The following is a 12406-nucleotide window of genomic DNA, read 5'->3' as shown; positions in this document are numbered from 1 at the left end:
AGGGCATGTCCTCAACCCACCATGATGATTTTCAATAACACCACATCCTCCCCTTCAACCTTCCTCCTCACTGCATTCCCTGGGCTGGAACTCGCTCATGTCTGGATCTCCATCCCTGTCTGCTGTCTCTACATCATTGCTCTCTTGGGAAATACTATGATCCTGTTTGTCATCTTTGTTAAGCAGCGTCTCCACAAGCCCATGTACTATTTCCTCTCTATGCTGTCAGCTGCTGATTTGTGTCTGACCATCACGACCCTCCCCACTGTGCTTGGGGTTCTCTGGTTTCATGCCCGGGAAATCAGCATTAAAGCTTGCCTCATTCAAATGTTCTTTGTACATGCTTTCTCCTTCCTGGAGTCCTCAGTGCTGGCGATTATGGCTTTTGACCGCTTCATGGCTATCTGTAACCCACTGAAATATGCCACTATCCTCAAGGACATGATGATTTTGGCGATCGGACTATTCATTTGCGTACGACAACTAATTTTCATCTTTCCCATGCTTCTAGCCTTGAAGACTGTATCTTTCCAGGAAAGAAAGGAGCTTTCCCATCCATTTTGTTACCACCCAGATATAATCAGAGATACATATTCCAACCCCTGGATCAACAGCTTTTTGGGCTTGTTTCTTCAGCTCTACATGACTGGTACTGATTTAATGTTCATTCTTGTCTCCTATGTCCTGATAATCCGTGCTGTCCTGAGCATCGTGGCCCCTAAGAAGCAAAAAAAAGTTCTCAACACTTGTGTGTGTCATATCTGTGCTGTCACTATTTTTTATGTGCCAATGATCAGCCTGTCCTTTACACATCGCCTCCTTAGCTCTACTCCGAGGGTGATCTGTAGCATTTTGGCCAATGTTTATTTGCTCTTACCACCTGTACTGAACCCTATCATTTACAGCTTGAAGACCAGGACGATCCGCCAGGCTATGCTCCAGCTACTTCAAACTAAAGGTTCATGGAGCCGTAATGTGAGGGGTCTTAGAGGATCGTGGGACTGAAGGGGAGAAATTGTCAGTACATAAAGTATATTGAAGTAGGAGAGGGATTTATATCTGTGTCATCCTCAGGCACTGCAGTTACTAAGACAATTTCAGTTAAATTATAGGAGTAGGAAGATGAGAATCCCCTAAATTTATCAAAGAGTTCAAACAAACAAACAATATTCAAAACCAAATTAATTGTGTATTAGTCAAACATTTGGGGCTTCTCTGGTGGCTCAGTTGGTAAAGAATCTGCCTGCAATGCAGAGAGACCCCGGTTTGATCCCTGGGTTGGGAAGATCCCCTGGAGGAGGGCATGGCAACCCACTCCAGTATTCTTTCCTGGAGAATCCCCATGGACAGAGGAGCCTGGCGGGCTACAGTCCATGGGGTGGCAGAGAGTCAGACACGACTGAGCGACTAAGCACAGCACAGCACAGCCTCCAAACATTTAAAACCACTATGTGGACTTTTGTGCATATTAAAAGCACAGAAAGACTAAGCACACACAGAGTGATGTCATCTTCATCCATCCAGTTAAACAATTTAACTATCTGCTTAAAAATGATCATTCTTAGGACCAAAAGAAACGACAATAATTTTATTTTTCATTCAGCTGAACAAAGCCATTTATTTCTGTGGTCAAATTCCCCAGTGGGAATTGAAGATTTTCGGTTGAGCTGGTAAACAGAAGAGTTACATGTGTGTGCAAAGGTTCACACATAGAAATTTGTAATTTAAAACTGGGTAATTATTGTACACTGGTTTCATTTCCTAGATCACCTCTAGAGACCCTTGCCTCCTTCTGGATACATGCCGTGAACTTCTCTTTTTCTTTTTTTCCCTTTAATCCTTTTCCTCCTTAACAAAAATGAAACTTTCTAAGTTCCAATTTGTTACACCTCCAATGAGTGCAATTTATAAAGTCACACATTGCCTTTTATTATTTTCCACTGCCTTGACAGTCTAATACAGTTCTGATTCTGATTCTATGCCCCTCTTCAGTATCTACTGTGCCTCAGGACTGAAACTTCTCTCTATTCGCCCTGGTTTCTTGAGTCGTTAATTTTCTCCCTAGCTGTTAGGCTCCTTGACTTTTTTGTGTACTTGTTACCATACAATTGCACAGTGGTTTTTGATGCTTTTTAATATGACATTTGTGGATTATCTCTATCAATAATATTTATTTTGTGAAAAAGTAACCTCAGTACAGAGTTGATAGGATATTGGGAGAATTCTCCTAACGTTTGTTTCACACAAAGGGTTATGAAATTTTAATTCCACTCAGAAATTCATGTGTAAGCTCAATGGACCAAACAGATACTCTGATCTAAGGCACTTATCTCCTCCCTCTAAACCAGCTTCCTACTTCTAGCAGACAGGGAGTTGTTGTTGTTTAATCCCTAAGTTGTGTCTGACTTTTTGTGACTCCATGGACTGCAGCATGCCCGGCTCCTCTGAACTCCACTATCTCTCAGAGTTAGCTCAAATTCATGTCCATTGATTCGGTAATGTTATCTAACCATCTCATCCTCTGACATCCCCTTCTCCTTTTACCTTCATTTCCCCCCAGAATCAGGGTCTTTTTCAATGAGTCAGTTCTTTGAATCAGGTGGCCAAAATACTTCATGGATCAAAGTAACTTCATGGATCACAGCGTTGTCGTGGTGATGGGGCTTGCATAACTCAATGAAGTTATGAGCCAGGCTGCACAGAGCCATCCAAATGGACGGATCCTAGTGAAGAGTTCTGACAAACCGTGGTCCACTGGAGAAGGAGACAGCAACCCACTCTGGTATTCTTGCCTGGAAAACCAGACAGGGAACCCCACTCCCAAATTCTGGTATGTTTGCCTCAGCTTTCTGTTCAGCTGAAGCTGTAACAACCCTGTGAATCTGCTTTGCCGAAACCCCAACCCGCTTTTCTCTAACCATAAGCAATGATATCCACGTATTGTTTATAGTGAATATTATTTGTATGATTTCATTTTTATACAGAATATTCAGATTTTTTTAAAATTTCTTACTAGAATCACTTAAATGTCACACAAATGTATATGCCTGAAGCCACTATTTGAAGTGGAGAAAAATCAATGTATGAGCATACAGAAAGTAGTGCAAATGGAAATAACATTTGGCTTTTTAGCCTCCAAGACCAGCATCACAGCACAGAAGCTCTCTTGGCCTTGTGCGTTTTGTGGGAAACCTTTATATTTCATCATACCACAATTCAGTATTTCAGATTTCAAAGTTCCATCTTCATGTTGCTACCAAATGTCTCTTTGGTTATAATCTCTTCAATGGGATAGAATACAACTATTATGTAAAAGTTCAAGAGTCCCAAGGTATAGACATGAAATATCTATACCTCATCATAGAAAAAAAGGATTAAGAATGGAAGACATTTTTATTAGTGCGGTAGCCTATTAGTAAACCCAGAATTAAAAAAAAAAAAATCTTAAGGAAAGAGACTTAAGTAAGATAATCTTTTGAATTTAGATAAGAATTGTAGGAATGGGGTGAGGCAGAAAAACTCACAGAACTGGGCATGTTCTAGATGAGGTTACACACTACTCTTTGAGGACTCCAGGAAATGACATAAAATACCAAACAATGTTTTTCAATATTTATGTTTTTGAGTCCAGACATTACTACGCCTAGAGAGGAAAGAGGGCTTGGATAGCAGCTATGAAAGGCTGGTGGAAATGAAGAACTATGAAACAAGAAAGAAAAATATTTTTCTTTAAAGAGCATCACACTACAGCAGAGACTATCACTCTGAAACCATCCTGTGGCAGAGTAGACAGCTCACACCACACCCTAAGCTAACCATCCAAACATCCCTTCACCAGTTCTTACCAATATCAATGGCTTTTTAATTGCTTCTTTGGAAGAGATTTCTAAATTTATTTTTCCTTTTCTTTTTTTTTTTTGTAGATCCACAGCACTTCATAATTCATATATTTAAAAACATCTGGAAAAATACATATATATTTAAAAGTTTCATAAGTCTTGATACTCAAATGCATTAGCAACAAACAACAAAGCTAACATCAACTGTTGTGAATATACTTATGGACATTTCTTATTTCAATTGTGTGAATATTAACACATTTCACTTCAGTAATATAACTGTGTTAGAATACAGGATAATGCCCCAAGTGTTACAGGGCCTTTCTAAAGTATAAAAAATTCTGAGTTCTGAACGTTTTAGGTGAGCAATTATAGAAATGTGTGATCGTTCTTCCAGTTTTATGATGGTCAGTATATAAAGCAGCCTGCTCTATGTGTTAATCTTTCATTCCTCCGAATGTACTTTTCATAGTCAACTCAAAATTCAATTGCTCAGTACCAAAATTGCTGGCTCAATGTTGAAACACTTTCATCAGTGTACTCTATAGTCGTTGCTATTAGTAGATGACTTTGCATTTTGGTGTTATTTCAAGCAATGCATTTAATATATTTGGCTTTTTCTTAAAAAATTATTAATGTCATATATATGTATATTTATATGTAATTAAACTTTTGTGAATATATTGGGAAATACAGAAAAGTATTTAAAAGATAACAAAAATCATTTGCAATTCTAACATTGAGAAATATTATATGCTCTACGACTTAAACTCTTTTTAATAAGCCAATGTAGTACACATACAACATATATTTATGAACCAGGGTAGTAGTGTATATTCCAACATATATTTCCACTTGTAGATTTGCCTGATGTTACTCACTATTTTCCATTAAATCATATTTTATATTAGATTAACTCCCTTTAGGAAGCTTTCCTCAGATTCTTCACTAAAATAGGCAAACTGCCATTCTTTTATTTGTGCTTTCTTACATTCATGCTTAAACTTACCGTACTTTACTCAGTGAATTTAACTATTTGTTTGTTCTCCCTACCACTAGACTATAAGCTTGAGAGTGGGCCTATGTTTTATTTTCATTTAATCCTAAACATCTAATTTAGTGTTTAGCAAATACCACTTAGTTCTGACTGCTGTGTTGCATGGGTGAATCATATTTAATATTATTTGAATATCATGGTTTATATTATACTTCCTATTATTTAACATTTCAGTATTTTATAGTATTTTACTATAGAAAATAATTCTCAAAATATATTCTTATAAATAGATATTTGACCACACATAGAATGTGAATTGTTAAATTGAATGGGTTAGTTTGTAGGCTAAGGAAACACACTGCCTGGGGTAGATTCAAGTTTCTAACACCATAGTTCTGGAAAACTTTTCCCTGGAAAAGCTAACTGCTCAAAGCTTTAAATTCTTAATCCCCATAAAAGGGGGGAACTCATAAAATCTACCATGCTCTTGCAAAAATTAATGGAGTTAATGCAGGTAAGTATTTAGCCCAAAGTCTGGTACCTGGTAAATGGTGAACGTTGCATATATCATATTATTATCTTCTAAATTGTAATGATTTAAAAGCCATTCAAATATCTAATTGCTTTTCACTTTTCCTTTCAGCTTTTACATTTTTCTTATTTCTTTAGACAATTGTTCCCATCCAGAGGTTAATTTATTTACTTATATTAAAGTACATTTAAAAGTTAGCTTTGAACATACTTATTCATTTATCTTATTTTTGTGTGTGATTAAAGATCACAAACGCATGTGTAGTTTAAATAGGTGTTGATTTTTTCTACCATAATTATTTGAATAGTCAATCTATTTCAATATTGTTTTGATATTCCTTAATTATATATTAAGTTTTCATATCATGTATGGTATATTGAAGTGTGCTCTTTATATTTCCTTGTTTTTACCATTGATTCATTGACCAAACTACACAGAATTTATAGCTGAGTAATAGTTGTTCTTATTATAAAGAGCCTTGTTATAATTTTTATTTATAATTATCATAATCTTCAGTTTAATCTTATAAGTCTATTTTTGGAATTATTGGGTAAATTTCTAGATATGTTATTGGGAGCTTGATTGAAAATGCATTAAACCTGTATGGTAATTGAGGAAAAGTGACAAGCTGAAACATATTTACTCTTCTGATCAAGAAACATTTATTGACATCTTATGACTTGAGTTATTGTAAAGGTTTGAATTTCTGAGTTGAGGGTAAACACTAAAAAGAGAATAAGTATTCTTTCTCATGTTTTCATGACAATGTATTTGCTCTTTCTTGTGGTTAAACAGAACATTGACTGTTTTTTAGGACACGTTCTTTAACCTAAAATGTATAGTTACTCCTTAATGATTTTGGCAATAGGTTTTCTATAGTTCCAGATATTTTGTATGCCTGAAATTTATCATCATATTCTGAACTGTTAAGAGTTTTTACTGCTGTTGTTCAGCAATAAAATGTGTTGAGAGTTGAGAAATGTGTCAGACTACTATTCAGATGTCATTTCCATACACCATACAAGTGCTGGAGATATGCCAATCAGTGTGATGTGTACAGTTATTTTAAAGAAATCAATTATAAGAAAGAGAGGCAGACATGTGAACTAATAAACATAATTGGAAACTGTTAGGGTCCTCAGAGAATTAATAGTACAAACTGGAAGGATGTACAAAAGGTTGTCCTTCATTCTCCTAAAGAAGCTATAGACATCGAGACATCAGTTGTTGAACAAGAACTCAGTGAAATTCACCTAGGGACATCAAATCTATATTAATATTTAGCCATCTGAGAACAACTTCTTCAAATGTTTTTTGGGAACATCAATACTGTTAATTATTTGTCATTTTGACTCAGGAAGTAAAACATTGAAATTTATTAACAGTAATTTTCTCTCACTGCACAGTACAAATTGTTGGTTAGCTTATTCTAAATTTTATGCTTTCTATCTTTGCCCCCAACTAAATACTCATGAATACAACATGAACAAAAACCAAATGACATAATTCATAGGAAATAATTTGAGGTAACCCATCATTCTTAGTTGGCTATTTACCTTTTAAAAAGTGCAACTATATATGCATGAATATTATTTTATATTCCTTAATATATGTCTAATTTGTCATTTTTTCTGTTAGCGCAAAATTATTTCTAGCATTCTTAGTGTAAATTAACATGCCAAATACCAAAATACTAAGTATCTAAAAGCATTGAAATCATTATTTTAGAACCTATATTTTAAGGCATTTAAGAATATCGGTGCTTTAAAAATTATCATGCTACTATTAATAGCTTTCCTATTTCTTACTAATAGCAGAACTGCCCCTCTGTTCTTTTAGTAAATACGGTTTTTTGGAACCCTGTTTTCAGTTAGAGGAAAAGAAAAGCAGACCTACTCTGTCTTCAAGAATATTATGAGTTTATTGTCAGTTAAAGGCTGTGTCTGACTCTCTGTGACCCCATAGATTATAGTCCATCAGGTTCCTTTGTCAATGGGATTTTCCAGGCAAGAATACTGGGGTGAGTTGACAGTTCCTCCTTCAGGGGATCTTCCTGATCCAGGAATCAAACCCATGTCTCCTGCGTCACCTGCATTGGCAGGCAGATTCTTTACCGCTGAGCCACTTTGTCTCTATTTGATGGTTAAGAATAGAGCAAAGACAACATCACTAATTATTAGAGAAATGTAAATCAAAACTAAACTACAATGAGGTATCACCTCACACTGGTCAGAATGGCCATCATCAAAAAAGCTACAGACAATAAAAGGGTTTAGAGAAAATGGAATCCTCTTATACTGTTAGTGGGAATACAAATTGGTACAGTCACTATGAAGACAGTATGGAAGTTCCTTAAAAAACTAAAGTTACCATGCTTGCATGCCTGCTATGTTGCTTTAGTCATGTCTGACTCTGCGCGACCCTATGTAATGTAGACCAGCAGGCTCCTATGTCCATGGGATTCTCCAGGCAAGAATACTGGAGCAGATTGCCATGCTCTCCTCTAAGGGATCTTCCCAACCCAGGAATTGATAGTTACCATATGTTCCAGCAATCCTATTCCTTGGCATACATCCAGAGAAAACATCAACTCAAAGAGATTCATGCACCCCAATGTTCATAACAGCACTATTTACAATAGCCAAGACATGGGAGCAACCTAAATGTCCATAGACAGATGAATGGATAAAGAAGATATGGTATATTTATACAGTGAGATATGACTCAGCCATTAGAAAGAGTGAAATAGTGCAATTTGCAGCAACATAGATTGACCTGGAGACCATCATACTAAGTGAAGTAAGCCAGATAGAGAAAGACAAATATCATATGATATCACTTATATGTGTAATCTATAAAAAGATACAAATGAACTTGTTTACAAAACAAAAACAGACTCACAGACTTAGAAGACAAAGTTAGGTTATCAAAGGGGGAAGGTGGTGAGGATAAATAAATTAGAAATTTGAGATGAAAATACACAGTACTATATATAAGACAGATAATCAATAAGGACCTACTATACAGCATGAAGAACACTACCCAATATTCTGTATTGACCTAAATGGGAAAAATATCTGAAAAAGAATATGTAACTGAATCACTTGGCTGTATACCTGAAAGTAACACCACATTGTAAATCAACTATGAAAAGTGAAAGTCACCCAGTTGTGTCTGACACTTTGCGACCACATGGACTATAGTCCATGGAATTCTCCAGGCCAGAATACAGGAGTGGGTAGCCTTTCCCTTCTCCAGGGGATCTTCCCGACCCAGGGATCAAACCCAGGTCTCGCGCATTGCAGGCAGATTCTTTACCAGCTGAGCCACCAGGGAAGCCCAAATCAACTATAACCCAATGTAAAATTAAAAACAAAACAAACAAACAAACAAACAAAGAGCAAAGGGAGAAAATACATAAGCAACTCATATTTGGAAAACAGACTTTTTAAATTTAAATGGGAAATCAAGAATTTAAATTGAGTCCCCACAGTAAATACATGTCTGAAGGCTGCAGGAAAGAAAATCAGTAACTGGTTTGGAGTAATGTCTTTAGACTCCAGCTCCTCTGATATTCATTCTCTATAAGGGAAAACAATCTCTACTTCCATTTTTACATCCTTGTGTTGTAAACACTGTAACTAAAATTCCACTTCCATGTATTGGTTCATGATTTTAATTATATTACAGAATTACCCCATACATACCTATCAATGCCCATGTAAGTCCTAAGCTCACAGACCTCAATACCCAGACCATATGTTGTACCGATTACAATCATGATTAGGAAAGATAAGAATGACCCATCCATAATACTTTGCTTAGAAAGGTATTGTTTTATTCCCTGAACCTGGCTGACCCTGCCTCACTTTTCCCCATTCCTTTATTTTAGACCAAATTTCCCCAGAACCTTCTCACGAATTTGCTGTGTCTTCACACAGTAGACAATGGGATTCATCTGAAGCGGCACTAGCAAGACCAAATTTCCCCAGAACCTTCTCACGAATTTGCTGTGTCTTCACACAGTAGACAATGGGATTCATCTGAAGCAGCAATGAGGATCATGGCCACTGGGTACTTGAGCTTGCCAAAGTGGTGCATAGAAGCCAAAGAGATGATGGGCACGTAAAAGATGAGCACAGCACAGATGCGGGAGACACAGGTGTTGAGGGCCTTGAGCTGCTCCTTGTAGAATCCAATTCCCATCACAGTCTTCAAGATGAATACATAAGTGAAGTGAAAGAAAGTGAAGTCGCTCAGTCGTGTCCGACTCTTTGCGATCCCATGGACTGTAGTCTACCAGGCTTCTCTGTCCATGCGATTCTCCAGGCAAGAGTACTGGAGTGGGGTGCCATTTCCTTCTCCAGGGGATCTTCCTGACCCAGGGATGCATATGAATACATAGAACACAGCAATAAACACGCTGTCTGTCATCACACAGAGAGCAACAAAGAAGCCATAGAAAGAGTGGACTGTGTTGTCTGCGCAGGCAAGCTTCATGACACCTTAATGGAGACAGTGAGAGTGAGAAAGTAGGCTCTTCCTACAGTAGGTCAATCTTTTAAGAGTTAAAGGAAATGGGAGCACTTAGAGCATGCTTTTAATGAGAAACACCAGACCCATTTTGGCCACTCTGGCATTGGGGAGGATGGAGCTGTATCTCAGGGGGCTGCAGATGGCCAAAAAGTGAACAAAAGCCATGACCAGGAGCACTGAGGACTCCAGATTTGTGAACCTATGGATAAAGAATTCTTGAGCAAAGCAGGCACTTGGGGAAATTCCCGTAGCATTGAGAGCAAAGATCTGCAGCAGAGTGGGGAGGGATGAGAGGGACAGTCCCAGGTCAGAGACAGCCAACGTGGAGAGGAAATAGTACATGGGTGCATGGAGTGAGGGCTCTGTCCTGATCATGAAGAGGATGGTGCAAATGCCAAGGACGGCCACCAGGTACATGAGGCAGATGGGGACAGAGATCCATATGTGAACATGCCCAAGTCCTGGGATTCCAATCAGGAAGAAGGTGGTGATCTCTGCCTTAGAGGAATTGAGAGTGTGCATGATAAATTGATTGGAAAGTATTTATTCCCAGATCTGAAATGGCACTTTCAGCATAGGTCTGTTATGCACTTCTCCCTTCTTTCAGCACTTTTGTCTGAGACATAAACAGAGAAAACACAGTTTTGAAAGACTTCTCATAAAAGAACAAGGAATAAAGAAGTTTTGAAAGACGTCTCATAATAGAATGAAAGAATAAAAGAGTGAGGTATTTCTTAAAAACAGACTATTGGTAATATTGTCAGATAATGTTAACTAACAAGGAGAACCACGGATATCACACTTCCCCATCAGGTCCTGAGAAAATAAGTACCCAAATAAAGATATGGATGTCACACTTCCCCATCAGGTCCTGAGAAAATAAGTACCCAAATAAAGATATGTCCTGCAAATAAATTCCGCTTTTATTATTAGTTTTTGCCCCTCCCCATGTATAATCTAATTAAACAATTTATACAGTCAGGCTGAATTATAGGGTAGCTCTTTCTGCTTGGTCCAAAATGAACATAGAATTAAGAAGAAAAGAAGAAAAAATGGCAAAAAATAGATTTTAGTAAAGCAATTAGGAAGTGGTTTCTCCAATTTCCAGAGATGTTTGCTCCAAACACTTTTCAGGCCAGGCTTCTAAAGCTGGTTTCACTTGCAAGCTGTCTGTAGAGCTTGCTACCACTGTTGATAGCACTATCCACCAAGTAGAATCAACTGTGACAACGTAAAGGTACAAAATCAACACTTGCTCAGTCAGATCAAGAGATGAAGAAGAGAGATGGCCCTTAACAAGCTGAAACAGGGAAAAAAAGGAATAAGTATGTTAAAGAGATTAAAAAGAGAAAACATCAGAAACTATTACTCTGTGCTAGGATCATGGAAAAAGCAAGAGAGTTCCAGAAAAACATCTATTTCTGCTTTATTGACTATGCCAAAGCCTTTGACTGTGTGGATTACAATAAACTGTGGAAAATTCTGAAAGAGATGGGAATACCAGACCACCTGACCTGCCTCTTGAGAAATCTATATGCAGGTCAGGAAGCAACAGTTAGGACTGGACATGGAACAACAGACTGGTTCCAAATAGGAAAAGGAATATGTCAAGGCTGTATATTGTCACCCTGCTTATTTAGCATATGCAGAATACATCATGAGAAACGCTGGACTGAAAGAAACACAAGCTGGAATCAAGATTGCAGGGAGAAATATCAATCACCTCAGATATGCAGATGACACCACCCTTATGGCAGAAAGTGAAGAGGAACTCAAAAGCCTCTTGATGAAAGTGAAAGAGGAGAGTGAAAAAGTTGGCTGAAATCTCAACATTCAGAAAACGAAGATCATGGCATCCGGTCCCATCACTTCATGGGAAATAGATGGAGAAACAGTGGAAACAATGACAGACTTTATTTTTGGGGGCTCCAAAATCACTGCAGATGGTGACTGTAGCCATAAAATTAAAAGATACTTACTCCTTGGAAGAAAAGTTATGAACAACCTAGATAGCATATTCAAAAGCAGAGACATTACTTTGCCAACTAAGGTCTGTCTAGTCAAGGCTATGGTTTTCCCTGTGGTCATGTATGGATGTGAGAGTTGGACTGTGAAGAAGGCTGAGTGCTGAAGAATTGATGCTTTTGAGCTGTGGTGTTGGAGAAGACTCTTGAGAGTCCCTTTGACTGCAAGAAGATCCAACCAGTCCATTCTGAAGGAGATCAACCCTGGGATTTCTTTGGAGGGAATGATGCTAAAGCTTAAACTCCAGTATTTTGGCCACCTCATGCGAAAAGTTGACTCATTGGAAAAGACTCTGATGCTAGGAGGGATTGGGGGCAGGAGAAGAAGGGGACGACAGAGGATGAGATGGCTGAATGGCATCACTGACTCAATGGATGCGAGTCTGAGTGAACTCCTGGAGTTGGTGATGGACAGGGAGGCCTGGCGTGCTGCTATTCATGGGGTCGCAAAGAGCTGGACACGACTGAGAGACTGAAC

The 12406-nt window shown here is 37.9% G+C and overlaps 1 protein-coding gene and 1 pseudogene across 1 annotated transcript; one reads left to right on the top strand and one right to left on the bottom strand.

The window, feature by feature from the left end:
* Positions 1-1005, top strand: LOC128060989 (olfactory receptor 51T1). Its single transcript, XM_052653351.1, has one exon. The coding sequence runs from the start codon at positions 22-24 to the stop codon at positions 1003-1005; it is 984 nt and encodes a 327-aa protein (XP_052509311.1). The 5' UTR covers positions 1-21.
* An 8246-nt stretch (positions 1006-9251) lies between these two features.
* LOC128060569 (olfactory receptor 51A7-like) lies at positions 9252-10426 on the bottom strand (annotated as a pseudogene).
* Positions 10427-12406: the final 1980 nt, after the last annotated feature.

Source organism: Budorcas taxicolor, chromosome 15 (assembly GCF_023091745.1).
Source record: "Budorcas taxicolor isolate Tak-1 chromosome 15, Takin1.1, whole genome shotgun sequence".
NCBI classification, from domain to species: Eukaryota; Metazoa; Chordata; class Mammalia; order Artiodactyla; family Bovidae; genus Budorcas; species Budorcas taxicolor.
The sequence above is the reverse complement of the archived record's forward strand: the minus strand, read 5'-3'. Positions and strand labels throughout refer to the sequence as shown.